General features: G+C 36.2%; 1 protein-coding gene and 1 long non-coding RNA gene across 2 annotated transcripts in view; both read left to right on the forward strand.

The window, feature by feature from the left end:
* Positions 1-1,859: 1,859 nt before the first annotated feature.
* LOC130010734 (uncharacterized) lies at positions 1,860-6,891 on the forward strand. The gene is made up of 3 exons (XR_008786021.1): positions 1,860-1,911; positions 5,680-5,748; positions 6,752-6,891. It is a non-coding gene; the product is annotated as an uncharacterized LOC130010734 (long non-coding RNA).
* A 228-nt stretch (positions 6,892-7,119) lies between these two features.
* The window catches only part of LOC126809966 (E3 ubiquitin-protein ligase RNF213), a 70,269-nt gene continuing 53,458 nt past the window's right edge, over positions 7,120-23,930 (forward strand). Inside the window, exons 1-12 of the mRNA XM_050534844.2 lie at positions 7,120-7,274; positions 9,198-9,368; positions 9,834-9,896; positions 10,149-10,258; positions 11,323-11,457; positions 13,055-13,214; positions 14,820-14,887; positions 15,013-15,145; positions 17,603-17,710; positions 18,595-18,680; positions 18,827-19,003; positions 19,992-20,115. Coding sequence (XP_050390801.2) covers positions 7,134-7,274; positions 9,198-9,368; positions 9,834-9,896; positions 10,149-10,258; positions 11,323-11,457; positions 13,055-13,214; positions 14,820-14,887; positions 15,013-15,145; positions 17,603-17,710; positions 18,595-18,680; positions 18,827-19,003; positions 19,992-20,115 — 1,476 coding nt within the window. The 5' untranslated portion in view covers positions 7,120-7,133. The remainder of the gene's footprint in view (positions 7,275-9,197; positions 9,369-9,833; positions 9,897-10,148; positions 10,259-11,322; positions 11,458-13,054; positions 13,215-14,819; positions 14,888-15,012; positions 15,146-17,602; positions 17,711-18,594; positions 18,681-18,826; positions 19,004-19,991; positions 20,116-23,930) is intronic.

Consider the following 23,930-nt stretch of genomic DNA (forward strand, 5'->3'; position numbering starts at 1 on the left):
CCGCATTCTGATCATGCAATGAGGAACCCTATCGATAGTCAAAGTTATGCGACATTTCCCACCACAGTTAATCCACCTTTTTCTATCACAGTTATGCCTCCTTTTCCGAATACATTTTCAATGCTATAGGGGCTATATTTCTTAATAGATTGTATTCAAATTTAGTGGGAAGTATTGAGGTCATGAGCGCATGTGCCCTATTGATACTCACTTTTCTACGACTTTCCATTCCGAGTTACACCCCTTTTCCGAAAACCCCGTGAACGCGACTGGGGATACAGTAAAGCATAAGACACACTGTCATAGTTTGTATATTCTATGTTGATAGCTTTTCCCCAATTGCTGTCTCCAGTCTAAGTGCAGAAATTGTTGTTCAAATTTGGTCGTAAGCATTGGGGTCATTGGTGGATGCATTATACCGATTACCAGCTTTCCACGACTTTTCGTTCTAGGGTTATCCCATCTTTGCGAAATGTAAGCTACAATGTTTAACAGAATGGCTTGAAAACGCGAGAATCTTTTCAAAATTTGGTAAGAAGCTTTGTGGTCATTAAAGGACAGACCCGGAGTTTGTCGTAAAACTTGGTAGGAAGGTTTGGTGTCAGAAGAGGATGAACCCTATTGATTATAAGCGTTCGTTGCAAAGTTTTCCGCCATTCCCGTAAACATTGTGAACGCCAGAGAGACTAAAGCTTTTAACTGATTTCTTTCAAATTTGGTGGGAAGCATTGACGCCATGCAAGGGTGGATTCTGTCGATATAGTTCTTTAGACGCCCCACCCCCTTGTAAACGCGATAGGGGCAATAGTTTTTAACAAATCTTCGTAAAATTCGGCGTAAAGCATTGGCATCATGAGAGAATGCACTGTATCTCCGGTGTTATGCCTCCTTTTTCTAAAGATTCTTGTGAATATGATAAGTCTACAGTTTTAAATAGATCTTGTCCATATCTGGCTTGAGGTATTGGAGTAATCATTCCTTATCGATAATTGGTAGCCTTCCCCACCCTTCCCTATTGCCCAAAACCACGTGCACGCGACTTAGGCTATACTCTTTTTTACATTATTGTTTCAAATTTTGTTGGGAGCATTTTCTAATCGGGTTTAACACAGTGATATTGATTTATCGGCGATTTTACAAATATCTAAGAAAACGATTATATCATAATCACTGAAACGAGTACCACTCACGAAACTGATTTAAAACCATGTTCATTATGTATATGTAGATTTGGTTCAATATATATATATAATATATATATATATATATATATATATATATATATATATATATATATATATTTAACGTGTGTTATATTTTTCAGAATGAGTGTAGTTTTGTCAGTTTACGAGATGTGGAGCGAGTAATAATAGTTATGAGTTGGGTTCTTACTCAGGGTGATTTACTTCGTAATATTAGAATTAAACTTAAAAATGGTGAAGCTGAGGATGAAGATGGGGATAAGATGGTAAAATGATTAGTATTATCTCATACCTGTGTCGAACCTGTTAAAAAGTTAAAGCTACCACCATAGATATGAATATTATTTATCTTCATTTTGTGCCCACCACCATTATCGGCTTTTATAAACAGTGGTACAAGGCTAAATTTTTCACACTTAACTCGGATTTTTGGAAATGCATTGAAACGTATACAAGGGAGGTCCCGTGAACACATTGACATGCACCTAAAACTTATTTAAATTCTAGCTATTTCCGCTCTTCGTTGACACGTATTACTTTTATCCATTTTCGGATATTTTGTTATTTATAGTTAAAGTTGGCCCTTTTTTGTTGATCCAAATTATTTCCGTCTCTTTTCCGACATTTAATGTAATTATAGGTAGGGGAAGGCGGAGATGATGATGTCGAACTAAACCATACAGATGATGAAGATGATGAATCCAGTGATGTAAGTTGCGATGTTTAATGTTTAATTGTTTTTGTGTGGACGTATATTGTCGTCGCCCCTGTCCGATTGTGAACACTGTACAGGTCACAATTTTTATCCGATTTTGTCGAAACTTGAATAACTTGATGGATTATGCCCCCTGATTCTACGAAAAAAAACACTTTTTTTGATGGTAGAGTTTGAATTTCGTGAAAATTGGACCAAAACTGCCGGACAAATGGCCACCCTTCCTACTGCATAGTGTAAATATATGGTATATCAAGGTTGTGAACCCTCTAGAGGCCACAATTTTAATGAAACTTGAAATACATGTTTATAACCCAAATAACTTGGTTCCCTTCGATATTTCCGCATATCGGATCAAAACTTCCTGAATAACGGTCCTTGATTGTAAATAAAAATCACGTTTTTTTTATCCGATTTAAAAAAACGTTTGAATATATCACCGTTACACCCTAATGATTGATGGTTGAGTTGGAATTTCGTTAAAATCTAAAAACTGTAAAAGTTTATAATCCAAAAATCTTGGTTCCTTTCGATATTTGCGCAGATCAGACCGTAACTTCCTTGATTATGTCCCCTGATTGTACGAAAAATCATGTTTTACCTTGTGGGCCCTCTAGAGATCACAATTTTTATACGATTTCAAAAAATGTTTAAGTGTATCACCGTTACACCCTGTGTATATAATAATACAAAGGTTTGTTTAGTTCTTCCTTTTTATAGTATTCAAATAGTTGAGATTTTAATTTTTATTTGTAAGTTTCCAAACATTGTGAAGTTTGGGATGCACAGTGTATACATTTTGTCCGATTTAAACCTAAGCACTTTGTAAGTGCAGCTGGAGACCAACAGTTATCGACAACTGAGAGGATACCATCAGTTGCCGATTTTTATCGATGTACGCGCGCTTGCCATTTCAATTATCTATCCCGAAACCTGAATGTGCAACAAAATCTATAACTTTTAGAAAATTGAAGAGTCTACACAAAGATGTTTTCGTAAAGGAACTTGATATGACAAAGTTTTCTCTCTCTTTTTGTTAATGCAAAAAAAACTCTTGATAAAAGCTGAAAATGAATGACGTAAAACAAAACTTATAGCACATTAAAAAAATCTATATAACTTAGAAAATTACACTGGATAATCCCATTTATGAAGCTAAAAAGGCATTTTACTCATATGAAATTGATAATGGTCAAAATAAGCGAAAGAAACTGTGCCAGATTACAAAATCTGTTATGAAACTCCCTAACGATGGGACTGCGGAGCAACTGCCTGAACGTTTCTCACTATACATGTATTTCTCACAGAAAATTGCCAAGATTAGAGACGAGCTTTTCAAAAGCAGCGGTAGAGATCCTTCCCTACCATCAACACTCCGTAATTTTTCTTGTGTTTCCGAATCCGAATTATCAAAAATTATAATCTATAGTCCGAGCTGCTTTAAAATCGTGTGTTCTTGATCCTATTCCAACATCATTCCTGAAAAAAGTGCCTTCAAACCATCCTGCCTTTCGTAGTTTCCATATCACTGAACAGCTCTGGTTCGTGTTCACTATGATCTATTGGTACTTCTAGATCTGTCTGCGGCACTTGAAACTGTGGATCATGATAATATACTGCGTCACAGATTGGAATGAACATTTGGAATTTCAGGAAACGCACTCAAGCTTTTAGAATCATATACCTAAGCAAGGCCACAAAGTGTTGATGTGAATGGTGTGTCTTCTGCTCCTCGGACCTCCTCTGGGTCCCTTAAGTCACCGTCCTTGACCTCATTCACTTTAACCTGGAAATATTATTACAAAATATTGATTATCTTTCCATTTATATGCTGACGACACACAACGGTATATCGCTTTTAAACCGTCTCAAAGTTATTGCGATTATTCTACACTCAATATTCAAAACTGTATATCAGATATTAAAATGTGGATGGCCCCAACAACTTTTTTAAACTTAATGATGATAAAACCGAGTATTCAATTATTGGATCTAATGCAATTTAAAAAAAAAAGTAAGTGATGTGCAGTTGATCATCATTACATAACTTCTACTGAATCAGCTAGAGATATTGGCGTAATTTTTGATTGTCAGATGTCTATTGAATTGCACATTAGCAGTATTTGTAAAACTAATTATTTTAAACTCCGTAACATCAGTAAAATTAAAAAATATATTTCAATAGATGCAATGAAAACCTTAATTAACTCCCTTGTTACTTCTCGAATTCATAATTCTAAATTACTTTTATACGGCACTCCAGCTAAACATCTTGGTAAGTTACAAAAACTACAGAATTTTGCAACCCGTCTTAATTCAGGATCATCTTATCGAGATCATATGACACCTGTACTTTATGAGTTGCATTGGTTACCAATTGTTTTTCGAATAGAATATATGATTTTACTTTTAACCTATAGGTGTTTAAATAATTTGACCCCTTCCTATTTATCAGATCTTATATACTTATATAAACCTAGTCGTCAATTAAGATCTTCTGAAGATTGTTACCTCTTTTCAGTGCTTCACCTTAACTATGGAATAACTTCCTTATATTATTCAAAGCAGTGTGCCCTTACCCGTTTTTAAGAGTAAATTGAACACTTTTCTGTTTAAGAAAGCTTTTAACTAGCTCCTGGTGTTGTCTTTTGTTATACATATTTCAGATCAAATTTATTTTATATTTTCACATTTATCAGATTTGATTTTTGTTTTATTTCTATTATTTGTATTTTATCATATCTGTGTATGTATCATATTGTAGAGCGCTTCTGAAAACTGTTGTGGAAGTAGTGCTATAGAAATGTAGATATAATTATAACAAGTTGACCAGGCGTTTTACAAACATACAAACGGAGAATCGAAACCACACCACTTGACTCACTGATAGAACGTGTGATGCAATGCTCACGCTTTGTTTTCTTCAAGATATATTTATTCAGAAAATATGCAAAATACAATTTATTTTAATTCTAAAAGAATAATCTAACAGGACATGCATAGTTTAAAAGTTGAATGTATACATATATACACACGCACCCATACATACAGACACACAGACAGACAGATACACACATACATGCGCGCGCACACCCACGCACACCCACACACACTCACATACATATACACACACACATACCTTTCATCTTTGTATCGTTTCCCGTGAAACAAAATAATGCTTAACGGCTGTGCTAAATATTTTAATATTTTTGTGTACATATATACATACATTAAATGGAATACATATCATTAGAAATATATCTTTATTTTGGTTAGGCCCCTTTTTCCGATAACCTACAGAGGCTACAATTATTGACATTTAGTACTGCACAACCTTTGGTTTCAGAGTTAAGCCCCTATAATATATATGACTGCGATGAATATATATGAATATATATATATATATATATATATATATATATATATATATATATATATATGTAGACGAATCATCTCGATATTCCTCGTTTTGCAACCTATTTTTCGGAGTTAGCTCTTATGCTAAAACATTATGAACGCGGTAGAATTTATATTTTTTAACAGATTTATTCTATTCTCTGATGTTTAATATGAATAATCTAAAACTAAAATGATGAAATAGTTACTAAAATTCTAGCTATTGCCGCTTTTCGTTGACACGAATTACTTTTGTCCATTTTCTGATATTTTGTTATTTATAGTTAAGGCAAGATACAGAGGTTGGCTCTTTTTTGTTGATTCAAATTATTTTCGTCTCTTTTCTGACATTTATCGTAATTATAGGTAGGGAAAGATGGAGATGATGATTTCGAACTAAACCATACAGATGATGAAGATTATGAATCCAGTGATGTAAGTTGCAATGTTTAATGTTTAATTGTTATTTTAATTCTATTACTGCCTCGTCAAATTGTTTCTGAAAACTTGTTTATTCGATAGGATCATTGAGTGGTTTCATAGTAATGAATATTATTATAGCGCGCATTCCACCCAAACAGTATGCTCATGGAGGAGCCACGGTGGCTTAGTGGGTAAGACACTCGCTCGCTAGTCTGTAGGTCTGGTGTTTGATTCTTGCATTGGACGAGAAAGTTCATCAAGATTTTCCGGTGTGGTTCGGAGCAGAACAGTAGGACGTCAAACCCATTTCATTTCATTTCAAATGAATAGCTCCCAGTTTTATAGTTCACACGTGATAGTATTCAAACAGATGAGCTTTCAGTTTTTATCTGAACGATTCCAAACATTGTGCAGTTTTTGGGATGCACAGTGTATACATATACAAAAGTTGATGAACCTCGCTCGACCAGTTTTGTCCGATTAGATGAAACCTAAGGCCCCGGCCTATAACACAACATGTGAAATAGGTTTTTCAGCCCTCGAGAGGTCACAATTATTTGCCGGGTTCCGATGAATTTTTGGTTGGCATCGGTCTGCAAATTCTTGGATTATAGCCTCATCCGTTTAAGCCGAATGTAAAATATGTACAAACCCTAGAAACTTGGGAACGTAATAGACTGTGTTCAAATTTGAGCTCTGTCGATATTCAACGTTCCACGACGTTCCGGTAATTGAAGTCATGAGAACAGGCCACCCTCTTCTTTAGAAGCAGCATTCTGCGATCTCCAGTCCCATATTTACCCCTCCCCTCACTCCCCAGTTTGTTGAAAAGTTTGTGAACACGATGACGGATTTGGTTTTAAAATATTTTGTTTTCTAATTTGTTGTGGATCATTGGGTACGCGAGAGGACGTGATATTAAGCAAATTTATTTCTCGGGACTTTGAATCTCGATAAGTGAATAAGTTATGCCCTTTATTATTCGAATGTACAGTCTTAGATATTATTTTGTCAGATAAATGATGCAAGTCTGTCACTCATATTGGCTCTAGCTGTGTGTTACCGAGCTGGTTTAAGATGCAGAGAAGAATTTGATGAAAATATTATTAAACACTTCACAGCACCATGCTCTGTTCCTGGAGGATCGAAACAATTTAAAACAGTCATAGAAAGGTATGTTTACTGTTTGCAGAACGTCTGATATCACTTCTCGTTTCAACAGCTCAGAATTTATGTATAAATTATTTCGTATACAAGCAGTGATTATTGGCTTGTGAAAATCATTGACAATTTATCTACGTTTATTTATTACTAGGTGTCAAGAAATGTTTCTTGAAGATGTAGAACTGGACATAAACATTGCTAAAAATCAAGCATTAAAAGAAAACGTGTTTCTAATGGTTGTATGTATAGAGCTTAGAATACCTTTATTTTTGGTTGGCAAACCAGGCAGTTCCAAATCATTGGCTAAAGCTATTGTAGCTGATGTGATGCAAGGGAAATCATCACGATCGGATTTCTTCAAACATTTCAAACAGGTAGAGTAAAATTAAACCTATAAAATTTATCCACTTTCAGAATTTCCCAAACAATTGTTTTTAAACAGTATGACTGGATGGGAACAGGGTTAGCCTATGTAAAACCCCTCTCCCTAAATAATGTATATTTACATAATATTAATACATACCCCCCCCCCCCCACGCTAGTGTTTAGGACTTCAAACACTATCCTGGTCACGGTACCAACTAATATGTGACAGTATTGGGTCTTTAATTCAGGTTGCTGATGACAACACTGGTTTAACATCTTATAATAATTTTATTCTGCTTCTTACATATCACGTACAAATATCTTATAATGTTAAAGGCCCCATAACTAACTTTTATTGAGAGGGCCATGTCCTAGCTTGGCACATTGTGCCAACTCCCAGACGCTCTCAGTCGTTCCGTCTCGGCTCGTGCCAAGGCGTCCATGGCCTCCGCTCTCTGCGTCCTTGCCTTGACCTGGCTGCCGACGTCGCTTCCCTTCTGGGTTTATAAACCCTTCAAGACAAAGGATCTTATGGCTAATTATCATATCAGGTTTAACATTCAGTAGAGTTTGCTTATCAGCCAAAGACAGTTAAATAAAACATCCCAACAACAAGTTAAGGTTACATTATGACATAAGGAATGCTTCCAAGACCTCCAAGGGTGTCGATAGCGGACAGGTTGATATGTTGATATTAAAATCACTTTCACGTGTCAAGATGGCACGAAGCGTTTATAACATCTGCCACTATGTAACATGAATAATTGACACAGCTTCTGAGAGCATTTTGTAGCCGTATTTGGTGATATGTTTGAAAATGAAATCTTACAGAGACAATACACAAATACTAACCTATTTCTAACCTATAGGCAACGTACTTCTGTCTTCTTTAGAACTTACCGAGCGTGTTTGAAACGTGTGTAGAACGCACTGAACGTGTTTATAGTTTACAGGTGGCTGGCGATAGCGTATTCGCCAGCCTGTCACACTACAACGTTTTAGACTACTTATTCCGACGTATGAAATAATTAACCTACGTAGGGCACACGCTGTCATATACTAGTATAAGTTATGTTTACGTTGGGGATAAGTTATGAATAAGTAAGTTACTGATGCGTTAAACATAGGTTATATATTCGTTCAGCGCGTTAGAAGTACGTTATATAAGCGTCCAAAAAGAGCGTCCTTTTGATTTTTAAATTCAGCTTCAGCGTATCCCAGCGTATTGGAACTATTATTTCATACGTCAGAATAAGTTGTCTTAAACGTCAAGTGTGACAGGCCCTTAACTCTGATTGACACTATGTGATTTGCACTACAAAACAACCCGAAGCAATTCTACTTGCGGCTAGGAAAGAAAAAGTCACCGTGTGTCTGGTTTTGCACACACAATAAGGACAATGTGAATATGGTACTCCAATACAAGTCCACAAATTAATGCTAGAGTGGAAGTCGACCACAAGCTTCATCAGACAGGTTCAAAACCAGAATTTTAGAATTGCACCGTAGATGCAATCTGTGCTTAAAAATGGTGATAAAATTTTAACCTTTATATGACCATTTGCAGAGCAGCCCTGTATATCGACACCAGATCGGAACCATTCCAGCATGTCACGTCTGGACCCCAGGGAGTGTCATAGCATAAATTTGATCAAAAACTTCCGAACCCCCATCTTATCGCGGATAAACTCTTAAAACCCAAAACGGACCGTCAAAATCCTTAAAACTAATAAGCTAAAATATCAATAAACACCACCTGTTTATAATTTATCGGAATGTTATTGTTCATTTTATACCGCTTACATTTTTCATTAGAGGCCCATCTCGGTCTGTATTGATTTAACAGTCGCTGTTTGTCTCTTAATTATTTTTCAATAAATCTCAATATAATTTGTTCAGTTAAAACTAATCTCTATTATTTTATCCTTCAGACCCACATGCTATCATTTCAATGCAGTCCGTTATCTACAGCCGAGGGTATAGTTAGCACATTCAAGCAGAGTGCTAAAATTCAGAAAGAGAAAAATTTGGATACTTTTGTTGCCACTGTTGTTTTAGACGAAATCGGTTTGGCTGAAGATTCTTCACGAATGCCATTAAAGGTATGGAATTAAACTTGATACATAAACACCGATGTTTTATGTATGTCTAAGTATGTCTAATGGAACACAAAAATTAGTAAGGAAGCCGGATGAAATACACTTATTAGTAATGTAATGAAAAGAAATAATTAGTAAGTAGGCATATTGAAACACAAATTGTGAGTAACGTAATGAAACACAAAAATAAGTAGGTAGGCCTATTGAAACACAACTATTAGTAATGCAAAGAAATACAATAATTAGTAAGTAGGCCATAGGAAACACAATTCTTAGTAAGGTTATGAAATAGTAATTAATTAGTAATGAAACACATTAATTAGTAATGAAACACATTAATTAGTAATGAAACATGAGATTTAATTGACTTTTTTTAAACATACACGACACACTCAAAGATGCTGGTGGGTGTACAATTTTGTAAATTTAATCGTGTTATACAAATGTAATGTTTGTTGTATATTTAAGACATTACATCCCCTACTTGAAGATGGCTGTGAAGCAAATGAAGCCCGTGAACCACATAAAAAGGTACATATTATTTATTAGATTTCTTCAGTGATATCCCGGGAGATGTTCTTTATACAACGATACAATGAAAATAAATCTTGTTTAGTTTTAAAGTTAAGTATTTGTGACATGGCGTGTTGTAATTTAGGCTCAATTACTGTAAAAACGCTGTTAATTGTTATATAGAAAAAAAACCATTCTTTTCCGCATACCACTTTTTAACGCGGTGCTTTAAGTGTGGTAGTTTTAGCATTACATTGTTTTCATTTACAGGTTTCGTTTGTTGGAATATCAAATTGGGCTTTAGATCCGGCTAAAATGAATCGAGGTATTTCGGTCCAGAGAGAAGTACCAGAAACTAAAGAGTTAATAGATACTGCAGAGTAAGTAAATTGTGGCCACATGGAAACATGCTCGAAATTGAACAATATCTTATGGTTTGATTTTAAACTGAATCTTTTTGTTTTGTAACAACCAATGGTAACTCAAACCCTAAACTGTAAAAACACACTTGTTTTGAAACAAGTGTGGAAATCAACAAATCACTTCAAAATTAAAGAAACTTGTGTTCCTTCCATACACCAACTTGAGCTGCTTTCAAAAATAAACGTTTTTTATACTCACAAAGTGTTCTTTTATCTGGCCGTTATGTTCCCAGGTCAGGAGCAGTTCCCTGTCCACATACTTTATCCTCATCTATTTATGGTTCAAATAATATGATTTTATAAGTTTTTTGGATTCATTAAATTGTATAAATAAATAAATTGATAGATTAAGAGATCAATTATAATTTCAAATAAGAAAGGTTGTGTAATGGCATGCAATAACATTAAAACGTAATAACTATCTGAAGCGTCCTATTGTTTAAACGGATTTATTCGATTATATAAGTAAACACGTCGAATTTTTCTAAAGAGAACGGTTTTATTTGCTGAGATGTTTAATTGCGCAAACACACAGGTAAGTATATAATCAGAGTTAAGTAGTTTGTTCATAATCGAAAAAATCCGTTTAAAATTTACGACGGTTCAGACAGCAGATAAAAAAATATCGAATACGAAAATAACGAATTCAATACTATTGAAGATAGATGATATGCAATAAGAAAAACTAAAAACAAAATCGACCATGCACACTGACGAAAATAAAAAAGTACAATGTCAGTCGCCTTTTAAGAACAAACAGACGTGTTTCTTCCATCCGCCATGAACAGTATTTAAGGGATTCTAGTACATATTTCGTCATGACGCCATGTCCTAATTCGAGCTGGTATCGTGATAAGTCGAAGTTAACGCCAGTTCGATATGTGATAGGCCTCGCACATGACCCAATGTTCGGCTAACGTTACACAGCTAAAGGGACACACTCATCGTCAACATCATACTGATGCCTAGGGCTATTACTAAGAAATGTTGTCAAAAAACACTTTTCTTGTTTTTTGTTGCAGGGGTATTTGTCAGAATTCATCAAAAGTACACAACTTAATAAAACCTGTACTGAAGAGCCTAACTACATCTTATTTAAAAGTATTTGAAGAAGCTAGACAAGAAAGGGAATTTTTTGGTCTGAGAGACTTTTACAGGTGAACATTTTTTCTAATTATAATTGAATCTTCAGATTCAGTAAAGCTTTTTAAATGGTGACATATCATACTTAAAATAATAGTATAACTATGATATAACAAATTAACAGAATGTTTGTTGTGCCGATTTTGGTTGTCGTCCAGGATCTCCTTCTCAGTGGACAAGACAAACGCGCATACTCACTATTGGAGATCCACACGTATATTCACTGGGATGCATGTAATTCAATGACGAGTAGGTGGGAACATCACAGACAATTTCCTCTGATAGCACACTGCATGACGTCTCATAGCACACGGCATGACGTCTCATAGCACACTGTATGACGTCTATAGCACTGTCTCGGGGGTTGGATGGCCGAATGGTTAGCGCGTGAGCGCTGTATCATAATGTCTGTCATTGAGTCAACTGGCGTGCTTTCGATTCCCTGGTTGTATGTGCCAAGGAGTAGAGTCGCCTGTTGAACCTCGTGGTTTACTTCCGAGTCCTAGGCTAAAGGCCCCTACGCGCAAGCGCATTATTGAAATAAAATTTAACCATAAGTTTGTCCCGAAATGACATAGTCTGTGTCGAGTAGACGTTAAGCTCTCTCTCTCTCTCTCTCTCTCTCTCTCATAAACATTAATAATTTGTGTCACCTACTTATCTACATCCTGTCACAGCTTCTTTTGTCAAATCCAGCGCCTTTTACCACTGAGTCACAAAGACTGCCATATATTCATTCTCTCTCTCTCTCTCTCTCTCTCTCTCTCTCTCTCTCTCTCTCTCCCCTCTCTCTCGCGCGCGCGAATGGCGTGTCGGTGTTTAGTGTTTAGTCCCATCCGAACGAATAGATGGCTGTCCTTGACAGGTTATCCGTCCTGCAACATTGCCAAGGGGAAATCGCTGCGGAAAATTCCGGAGATATTCGCGGCCAACACCGGGAGTGCAATCGAAACCTCCAGACAAGCGAGCCATCGTCTTAAAAATATGACGAGGTAAACTGAAATTAAATACTTTGGCGATTACACATTGAAGTGCACGTAAATGATATAAGAGTTGGCCGTATAGAGGCCCAGTTGGAGCAGGGCAGCTGGACGTTAAACCCCATTTCATTTCTTTAATGGGCAATTGCATCTATACACAATCCTGTATGGTCGCATGTATGGGGCAGGTAGACACAGTCAACACAAAGGTGCAGAAAAGTAGAACGTTAAAGGCCAGTTTTATTAATTTTATATTAACTTATTGTCTCCCGCCTATTGAAGAAAGTATGGGACTATTAAAATGGGTTCGTCTGTCCGTCCGTCCGTCTGTCACACTTTTTGGGAGACAATGATTATCTTTCTAATTGAGCTATAATGTCCAAACTTGGTGTAGGTGTTTATTAGGTCAATCCCATGATGGGGTGTGAAGATGAGCATTTTCTGCTTAGGGTAAACAGAGATAAGTAATTTGATAATCAGTTTGATTGATTGATACTTTCGAAAAAAATAAATGTGCGATAAATTAAATTGTGTCATCTATTTATTTGGGGATTTCGGCGGGGGACATTGGCTTGTTTAATATGTGTGTATGTTACTGTTACCAAAGTGTGTCCTCATTTTCATGTTGTAGTCTGGTAAAGATGGTTTATTCGTTTGCTGAAAACAATACTGAAACTCCCTGTTGGCATCAGTTAGAGCATTGTATACGCCGAAACTTTGGAGGACTAGACTCAATTGATGCCGTGGAAATATTTGGTCGTCATATTGAAAATGTCAGATTAGATGAAAGAGTGAGTCTGTTTTTTTTTAAAGAACTAGTGCTGCTCTTCTTCTTGTTCCTAGTTCACTATTTTACTTGTTTCATATTTAAGACCATACAGCTCTTAATGTTCTTTCTTACCTCTTAATTCATAGTCTGTAATTCGTCTTTCTTTATTTGTTGGCGTATTTCGACATGTACATTTATATCTTAAAATTCATATATGTTTTATAAATCAGAAACTTGTCATGTCAGATTTGTAAATTGTATATTTGTTTAATTTAATTTAGGAGCAGGTCCGTAGGACGTTTAACCCCACTTCGTTTCGTTTCATTTCATTTAATTTAACTGTATTTCAATATACGATTATATAAAGATAAAATTTATTTTAGGAAATCAAAAAACTACATTTAAATTTCATCACAAACATACAACGAAAAGCACTGAAAAGAGGGTTCGTTTGCCTTTTCAAAAATGTAATTTATATTCTGGGACATTCATATTTACACCACTTTAAATATAAATACTTTGCAAGCGTTATATTTAGAGATTTGTACTTGAAAACTTGTTTTTCGTTGTATGTTTCCGATGAAATGTAAATGTAATTTTTTGATTTTCAAAATACAATTAAATTAAAAAAAAATTACAATTTACAAATCTGATATGACAAATGTCTGATTTATGAAACAAATATGGATTTTAAGATACAAATGTAAAAATTTAGTGTACAAATGTCGAAATACGACAACAGATGAAGAAATAAGAATTAAGGACTATGAATTAAGAAATAAGAATTAAGAACACTGAATAAAGAGCTGTTTGGTCTTCCATAATTTCTTGCTATTAGACCTGACCACACTCAAATACTGCTGGACAGACTGATTCCTGTCCCTATTTATGACTGGTTAACAGTTGGCTTAACAACTAATCCACTACAGCATAACAAATCAATCGAGATTAATGTTAACGTTAAATTATTTAATCTCATTTGCATCACGCCACAATGTGAGAAATTCACCATCAGCAATTTACTAGCTGACAGTACAAAAATACAGAAAATCCAATTGTGTGACTAACGATGCTATCCAATGCGTCTAAAACGTAAAACACTGATCTAGGATTTGTTTATCATATGTTGGACCACGCAGCAACGGAACACTATTTATCAGGAAGACCCCAGAACAAAGAGACAGACTGTCATGATAATGTCGGTCGGTTATGATATCCGTTGTTTCAGCAAACATAATAGACTCCAACTAAGACTTCAAACAATGGAAGAGGGGCGATATTTAATTAGGCGATAAGAATAGACAAACTAGGTCAAAAAACCAATCTTTTGGTTCCATGTACACCAATGGCTAGAGGTGCATTTCCTCGATCCATTGCTTAGGGAATATTTTACCCATGGACCATATTGAATGCATTGCTTCTTGCAAACAATGGAAGAGGGGCGATATTTAATTAGGCGATAAGAATAGACAAACTAGGTCAAAAAACCAATCTTTTGGTTCCATGTACACCAATGGCTAGAGGTGCATTTCCTCGATCCATTGCTTAGGGAATATTTTACCCATGGACCATATTGAATGCATTGCTTCTTGCTTGACCTAATTTGAATTTTTTTTAAAAATTCCAGCGTCATGAAGGAGATCCAAGTTGTACACCTTTCGATCTGATTAAAGCTGGACTTTTTGGAAATCAAAGGTAAATATTTCGTAACTTATATTATGTTTTTTAATAAGGGTATGCTAATATAATTTACCTATTTATTGAATTGATTTATTAAAAACTCAATCACATTGATATTCTGAATAGTATATATTTTACAGTGACAGTCGTTATTTACTACTTCTTACTGAAAATTATGAAGCTTTGGGGATTTTACAAGAACAAATATTACAGAACCATAAAGTACAAACAATCTTTGGATCTAGTTTTCCACGAGATCAGGAATACACTAAGGTAGGATATAATTTTTAGTTACTAGTTTTATAACATTGCTGTTTGTAGATCTATACATCGAATAGGATGAAGTCGGTTTACTTTCGTTGCACACTCACCGTGCCGCATTAATTTGTAGCCTATAATTACTGCTTTATCTTATAACCAAATCATGCTTTCATTCAAATAGAGGATTTTCCATAATCTCAGATTCTAGTCCAGTGTCAGACGTATTCTCTGATGGCCATTGTTCATCAAGGGGATTTTGATGACCCCTCAGGCCGAAAGTCCTGCTCCTTCCAGACAGTCTTGCAGCGTTTCGCGTATATATGGCGATTTGGTAACCACTGAGGGTTGTGGCCATGCAGAACTCCTTACAAGGGCTCACGTGTCGTCGTAACGGCCGACTCAGCTCCATGTCCTGGCGTTGTGACTTCATTTTAGGTAGTTCTCGCTACTTTGAAGGACATTCCCACCATGTGCACTTACCCATTATAGGTAATCGGTGTGCCTCTCACGATCTATTGCGCACCTTCGTACTCTTAATAGGTAGATATTCCAAGAACCCGAATTTAAAGACCCCATATTACTATATACTATACTATTCAAAAAAAGTAGGGGATATTTGATTTTTAAGTGTTATTAAAGTCACCTAATGAAACTGACGAAGAAACAAATGACAAAATGAAATGAAGTTCACATTCATCGATTTATTCCAAATGATCGTTAGACTAAGTAAGGCACAGACTGACCATTATAAGGGTAAAATGATACCCGGGGTCAAACAGCAAAGTTACCACAGCATCACAACCAAGTCAGTAACGGGTAAATCCTCCTCTGTTTGCCAAACAAGCAGTGATCCGACGTGGCATACTCCTAATGAGACGTCTAAGGTCATTTTGGTCCAGATTGTCCCATTCCTGTTGCAACGCAGCAGCAAGTTCTTGGACATTGGCAGGACGTTGTTGACGTTGACGTAACCTCTGTCCAAGCATGTCCCAGACATGCTCGATGGGGGAGAGGTCGGGACTCAGTGCTGGCCAAGGTAATGTGGTGATGTTCTGTTGTTGGAGGTAACCTGTAACGATCCTGGCCCTGTGACATCTTGCGTTGTCATCCTGGAAGATGAAACGGCGGCCATGACGTCGTGCGAACGGCACAACATGGACTGCCAAGATGTTGTCCCGGTAGTACTGGCCTGTAACACGCCCTGCAACAACATGTAAAGCCGTTCTTCCAGCAACAGTGATGCCTCCCCACACCATAACAGAACCACCCCCAAATCGATCATGTCTGATGACGTTAACGTCTTGGAAGCGCTCGTTTCGACGACGCCACACCCTCCTACGTCTGTCCAAAAAATCAACAGTGAACCTTGTCTCATCTGAAAACATCACATTGCTCCAGCGTCGATTATCCCAGTGTTGACGATCCCTACACCAACGACGTCTTGCCTGAATGTGATGATCTCTCAAACAAGGGATCACGCGAGGACGTCGGGCGCAAAGGTGACCCCTATGCTGTCGATTCCGAATCGTCTGGCCACTCACTCTCACACCAGTGTCTGTTTGAAGACGAGCGCTGATCTGATTTGCTGTGATGGCACGATTTCTCAAGGCCAAGGTACGGATAAATCGATCCTGGGCTTGAGTTGTCGCCCTTGGTCGACCTGAGCGTGGTCTGTCCTGTACAGATTGTGTATCACGGTATCTGGACCATAGCCTGCTTATGACAGACTGAGAAACATTCATCGTCCGCGCCACAACCGCCTGTGTTGTGCCGATCTGTAGCATGCCAAGGGCACGTAACCTTTCATTTTGGGTAAGCCGACGCATATCAAAATTTATTTTCTGGTCACTAAAACAATTAAACTGATGTTTCCACCCTGGAATTCAATGCCACAATGACTGTAACATTCAAAGTCAGAGTCGTGCAAATCTTGGGTTGGACCCCCATGATGATCCCAAGCATCACCTGCATTCAATGCGGTAGCTATTGGTGCGTTTGGGCGTCACATGTAACTGGAAATGTTTCTTCTGTTAGGTTCTATAGTGACTTTTTTCGTAGTCATTTGCATATTTTAGTATTATGCCCGCAAAATCAAATATCCCCTACTTTTTTTGAATAGTATATATTTAGGTCTGTGTACATACTTAATTTTGAATGAGTCAGATGCTTTGTGTTCGAATATTGCAGTAACTTATGAAATATCATTAATTTGTATGGAAGCTCATTATTGTTAAAATCGTTTTTCAAAATGAAAGTAATGGAGACATACTTTGGTGACAAGACGATATTGTCATTTACCATAATATTGAGGTTCTCGTTTAGTGGTATTTGTCCATTATTTGTTTTATTGAAACCTGTTTTATTGTAACTAGAGTTAAGTTACAGCTTATTGTTAGACTAAAGTAAAGCATTCTGAGAAACCAAAATATCAACACATCAAGAGTTTATCTTTGTATATATTTGAAACAGGTGTGTAGGAATATTAATCGTATTAAAGTATGCATGGAAACTGGACAGACAGTCATTCTACTGAATCTAGAAAATCTTTATGAAAGTCTGTATGATGCCTTGAACCAGGTAATATTCTTCAATAGTAATTTTGTACGATATAAAATAACAAATCTACCAACACCTACCACCCATTTTTTTTAGGGGGGGGGGGCTTAATAATCTTAACAGAAATAATAAACGTTCATATAAAACATGAAAGCTTTATAAGAGTTATAATCTTAACAAAAACAATAGTGTTTAACATAAGCTACGCAGTATGAAACCCAAATAATCGTTTTCTATAGCGCCAAACCTTCACTCAGTCTGACTGCACTGTGGCGCTTTACAATGTAAATATGATTATGAAAAACATACATGTGTATTCAAATAAAGAAAATGATACAAAGTCATAGTCAAGTTACAATATACAAATGGAAAGTGATGCATTTAAATTATAGTTCAAAAATATGGGTAAAAAACATATAGTTTGAACTATTTACAATATACAAATGGAAAGTGATGCATTTAAATTATAGTTCAAAAATATGGGTAAAAAACATATAGTTTGAACTATTTTGGACTTCCAGGGGCAATTTGTTCCATTCTTTTGGTGCTGCGTACGAAAACGCCCTCTCACCAAATTGTGACTGCTTACCACATTTGAATGAAGAAACTTATTGAGTTAAGAAATCTTCTTAGCACCGCATAGGCATAGATGGTTGTTTAGCAATCATATTGAAATAAAGAATTTTATTGATTCTAAACTTCCAGAACTTCTCGAGTTATTCCTCTGTGTCATAAAATATGATTAGTATTTTCATAGTTATTGGATGACTTATCTCTTGGTGGGGTGTACGGCTCATTGCTGTCAAACTGTATTTATATATCTAGTATTCTTACTGCGTATTCCAAACAAAGAGACGATTCCCTTTAAGGATTCAATTTTGATACCAGATTAATAATATTTTCAGTACTATGCAAAATTTGGAGGTGAACGTTACGTGGATTTAGGACTTGGATCTCATCGTGTCAAATGTCGAGTCCACAAGAACTTCAGGTAGGTCTATCTATTATCATTTATCTATCGTTATTACAATAGTTTGCCCATTCTACCAATCGTCTGTATAAATTAACATTTACTCGTGGATCCAAATGCTACATATTAGCAACGTTAGTACAGATTGTGAGGGTTGTCTTTTTCAGGCTTGTTGTTGTGGCTGAAAAAACTACTGTTTATGACAAATTTCCAATTCCATTAATAAATCGTCTAGAAAAACATTTCTTAACCCAAAATAACATAATGTCTGAAGATCAAGCTAAAATGTCTGAAAAGTTGAAGAAATGGGCTGAACAATTGATACAAAAATCAACTTCTTATAGGTATGTGCACATTTTTGTTTTTAGTTTCGTACAAAACAGCAAAGTAACATAAGGCCTGGCGATTATTGCTTTAAAAATATCATGGAATATTGCCATGTATATGTATAGCGGCAGTGTCATAAAGGGTTATCGTTTAAACTTTGATGTGAAGCATGAAATCTCATCAGACGCCGAATTCTATCAATAACCGTTCTTAAGTTATACCTTTTGCTGAAAACCATGCTGGTTTGTAGTATTGAGGTCATAAAAGAACTAACGCTCACTCTCAAATTTTTGCATTTTGCATAGTAGTGAAAATATTTTTTCAAATTTGGGTGTGGAGCGTCGCGTTCATGGGGGGGTTAGGGTTAATTCTATGTCCAGAAACATTGGGAGCCCAATAAAGAAATGAAATGAAATGGGGTTTAACATCCTACTGTTCTGCTCCTAACCTGGGCTAATGAAGACGGGCATACATCATACAGTGTGGTATGAGGGAAATTTTGCCCGGACAGCGGAACTACGGCCTACTCTTATATCAAATTCCAACTGTCAAGGGATCTTTTACGTACACGCCAATGTGTACACGGGACCTTGGTTTTTCGTCCCATCCGAATGACTAGACATCTGTCCTTCTTAGGCCCTCCGTCCTGCATCACTAATAAGGGGGAAATACGCCGGAAAATCTGGATGAACGTTCTCGGCCAATGCAGGGATCGAACACCCGACCTCCAGACTAGCAGCCCAGTAAAGGCTTCATCTTTTAACAGTTTATGTTCACATGTACATACTTACCGAAAACCTGATAAACACGATAGTAAGCTACAGTGTTCGAAGGCCTTGTTTCAAATTTAGTAGGGCTATGAGAGGATGGACCCTGGGTATATTCAGTGTTCCGGGACCAGCGTTCCAGAGCCCACCCATTTTGTGAAAGCCTTCCGACCGCGTTTCTACCTTCCCCAATACGTGTGTATGAGAACAAAAAATAAAACTTCGTTATCTGTTACAGTTATAGTACCATTGATAAACACACTGTTACTGTTGAAGATGCGTTCATGGGTTATCATTCTGATGCTGCAGCTTCTGTTGTGATGAAAGTTTGGACAGATTTTTCTACAGAAGAAGAAGAAATGGTATGCAAACGACTTTCATCAGTTCAAATGTTACGTTTTTATCATAGTCTGGTACACTTTACAGGTGGCATAATTGAACATATTTTGTAAATATTTATAACATTGTTTCAAATTGGATCTTTTTGGCTTTCATTTAGATTGCACTGGTGCTATTTCACTGAACGTGTGGTTCGGGTCGCAGCTAAGAACATGAAGACTGCGCTATTACAACATCAGCTAAACGGTATTCATATCAAACCCAATCTTGCGTTTGGCGTCATTATTTGGTTCAGTGATATCATTTTTAAATTGACTCATATTCATGATGTATAACATGCTTCCTCCTGGAGAAATTTGATGATACGCCCACTTTTTATACATCAGTTTGTAGCGCTCCCGAGAATGTAGTTATGATCCGATTTATAGACAGTCAAGGTCCTGATTTGCAACAATTTTCGATAATTACTGACACAGAGACCAAAGTTCCGATTGGCTTTGTATACAGTGTGTGTGTGTTTTGAGACAAGCTGTTTCCGATAACTTGAACAGTCATATACTTGATATTAATTGATTTTTATAATTTAATGTTCGAATTAGATAGAATCAGAAGACAATATCTAACGATTCCTGATAATTACTTATTGTTTTATTAATCTTAATTAGTTTGTATTGTCTTACCAATAACAGAAAAAAACGCGACAACGTTTGTTGACTGCTGTGACTACTTAGTTGTTGTGGGCGTATATGTATCAATCAACATACTATTAAATGTTGTTTAAACCCATTGAAGTTGTCGAAAATATTCTCTATCAAGGCGGTGTTTCACCAAAACTATGGGATCGATTGCATTTCTTTTTTATAAACAATATTTTATTCTCAGAACAGGCTAGGCCTATATTATCCCTCTCCTGTATATCAGAAAATATATACAGAAATACTATATAACCAAATTATGATAAAATAAATTTGAATAGTATAAGAATAAAATGAACAAAAAAGTGTTATGTCCATATTTACAATTTCAGGTTTGCCATATTCATATTTCTAGCTACTGACTTGAAATAATAATATCGTTAGTGCCTTTTAATAATGTTTGTATTGAAATGAGGTTTTGGGGTAAGGTAAAAATTGAATGTTTACGTGCATCGGAATGTAAAGGACAGGTTAAAAGGTAATTGTCGGCATCTTCAAAATCATAACCGCAAGCGCATACAGGGCTGTCTGAGATGTGCCTTATAAATTTATGATCATTTAAGTCACTACAGGAAAGGCAAAGTCGACAATGTAAAATCTATTTTTGATGGCGCTTGTTTGTCAACTTGTTTCAATTTACTTTTAAAGATACTGATAGAGGGAGATGATTTTATAAAGGCAGACAGTGTCACCAAAACTATGGGATCGAGCGATTATGCCTATAATAGTTATCAAAATTATCCAATTACTTTCATACTCTTATCTTAGAAGAATCCGTATCACATTTAAGAAAAACACATTCAGCCATTATTAAAAAGAAGCTGATCTTGTTTAAAATATCTTCTATTTGACCTTACATTTGTTGGTACTTGAGTACCTATACGAATGCGACAATTCCGAGGCGTTCACTATTATCGGAAGAAAAACTATCTTGTGACTTTCAAATTAGTTCTATCAGCTTGGACATGGCATATGTTGCTATTGATATTGAAAAAATAATTTGTTTAGCCTATTTCTGTCGCCAATTATTATTCCATTTTCAATTTTGTTTCACCGTTTGATGCCTAATGCAAGTTATGACTAGGTCAACCAAATTTAACATTTCTACTGTCACCGGAAATGGCGTCATTTGGGCAAAACCCGATTTTTAGCATTCAAAACAAATATTGTATTCAATTGTTTCGTATTTTGTTATTCGTTTATAATTAAGGTTTAATTCCAATCAACAAATGAATGAACCAATACGATCATATGGATATCACGAAATGGTTTCTAACGTGTTCAGTTGCAGAAATACAACTGCAAGTCACGTTTCAAGGTTTTTGGTCCATAAAAGTGTCAATAATATTCTATTGTCATAAACGTTTCATTGTGTGATGCCTAATGCCATTTATTTAAAGGAACTAGTTCAACGCTTTCATTTACAACGGAAGTATCGTCATTTTGGCAAAAACTGTATTTTTAGCATCTAAAACAAATATTTGTTTGAAGTAAGTGGCATCCCTTATTCGTTTAACACTGGGGGGTTGGATGGCTGAATGGTTAGCGTGCGCGCGCTGTATCATAAAGTCTGTCATTCAGTCGACTGGCGTGGTTTCGAATCCCCGGTTGTACGTGGCAAGGAGTAGGGTCGCCTGTCCAACCTCGTGGGTTTTCTCCGGGTCCTCCGGTTTCCTCCCACTGCTAAAGACCCCTACGCGCAAGCGAATTATGTAAATAAAAAATTAAACCATATGTTAGTCCCGAAATGACCTAGTTTGTGTCGAGTGGACGTTAAACCCCATTTCTCTCTCTCTCTCTCGTTTAACACTATTGACCATTGACAAATAGTATGCATCGATACGATCTTATAGATACCAAAAAGGTGTTTCTAGCCTCATCCCTTGTAGGGTAATAGCTAATTTTCTCAGAATTGGTTATTTCTGTTATTTAATTTAACTTTTTATACGCCCACATTTTCATGTGACGTATATTGTCGTCGCCCGTCCGTCCGTCCACAATTTGTTTGTGGACTCTCTACAGGTCACAATTCTTGTCCGATTTTGACGACACTTGAAATAAAGGTTTATCGATATTGGCATGTATCGGATCGAAACTTCATGGATTATCGCCCCTGTTTATACGAAAAATCACGTTTTTAGCTTGTGGACCCTATAGAGGTCACAATTTTTATCCGATTTTGTTGAAACTTGAAATGTAAGTTTATAACCCAAAGATCTCGGCTGCTTTCGATATTCGCGCATATCGGACCGTAACTTCCTGAATTATGACCCCAGATTGTACGAAAAATCGCGTTTTTAGCTTGTGGACCCTATAGAGGTCATAATTTTTATCAGATTTAAAAAACCGTATTATTATATCACCGTTACACCCTATGGAGGTTGAGTTCAAATTTCGTGAAAATCGGACCAAAATTGCCGGACAAAATGGCCGCCGTTTGTACGCGAATAGTGTAAAAATATGGTAAATCAAGGTCGTAGACCCTGTATAGGTCACAATTTTAATTAGATTTTGATGAAACTTGAAATGCGTGTTTATAATCTAAAGATCATGGTTCCTGTCGATATTCGCGCATATCGGACCGTAACTTCCTGAATTATGGCCCCTAATTGTACGAAAAATCGCGTTTTTAGCTTGTGGACCCTATAGAGGTTATAATTTTTAATCGATTAAAAAAACCGTATTATTATATCACCGTTACACCCTATGAAAAGTTTAGTTCGAATTTCGTGGAAATTGGACCAAAATTGCCAGACAAAATGGCCGCCGTTTGTACACGAATAGTGTAAAAATATGGTAAATCAAGGTTGTGGACCCTGTATAGGTCACAATTTTAATTCGATTTTGATGAAACTTGAAATGCATGTTTATAACCTAAAGATCATGGTTTCTGTCGATATCTGTGAATATCGGATAGTAACTTCCTGAATTATGGCCCCTGATTGTACGCAAAATCGCCTTTTATGGTAAATAAAGGTTGTGGACCCTGTATAGGTCACAATTTTAATTCGATTTTGATGAAACTTGAAAAGCATGTTTATAACCTAAAGATCATGGTTTTTTTCGATATTTGCGGATATCGGATAGTAACTTCCTGAATTATGGCCCCTGATTGTACGCAAACTCGCCCTTTTTAGCTGTGT

Source organism: Patella vulgata, chromosome 2 (assembly GCF_932274485.2).
Source record: "Patella vulgata chromosome 2, xgPatVulg1.2, whole genome shotgun sequence".
NCBI lineage: Eukaryota > Metazoa > Mollusca > Gastropoda > Patellidae > Patella > Patella vulgata.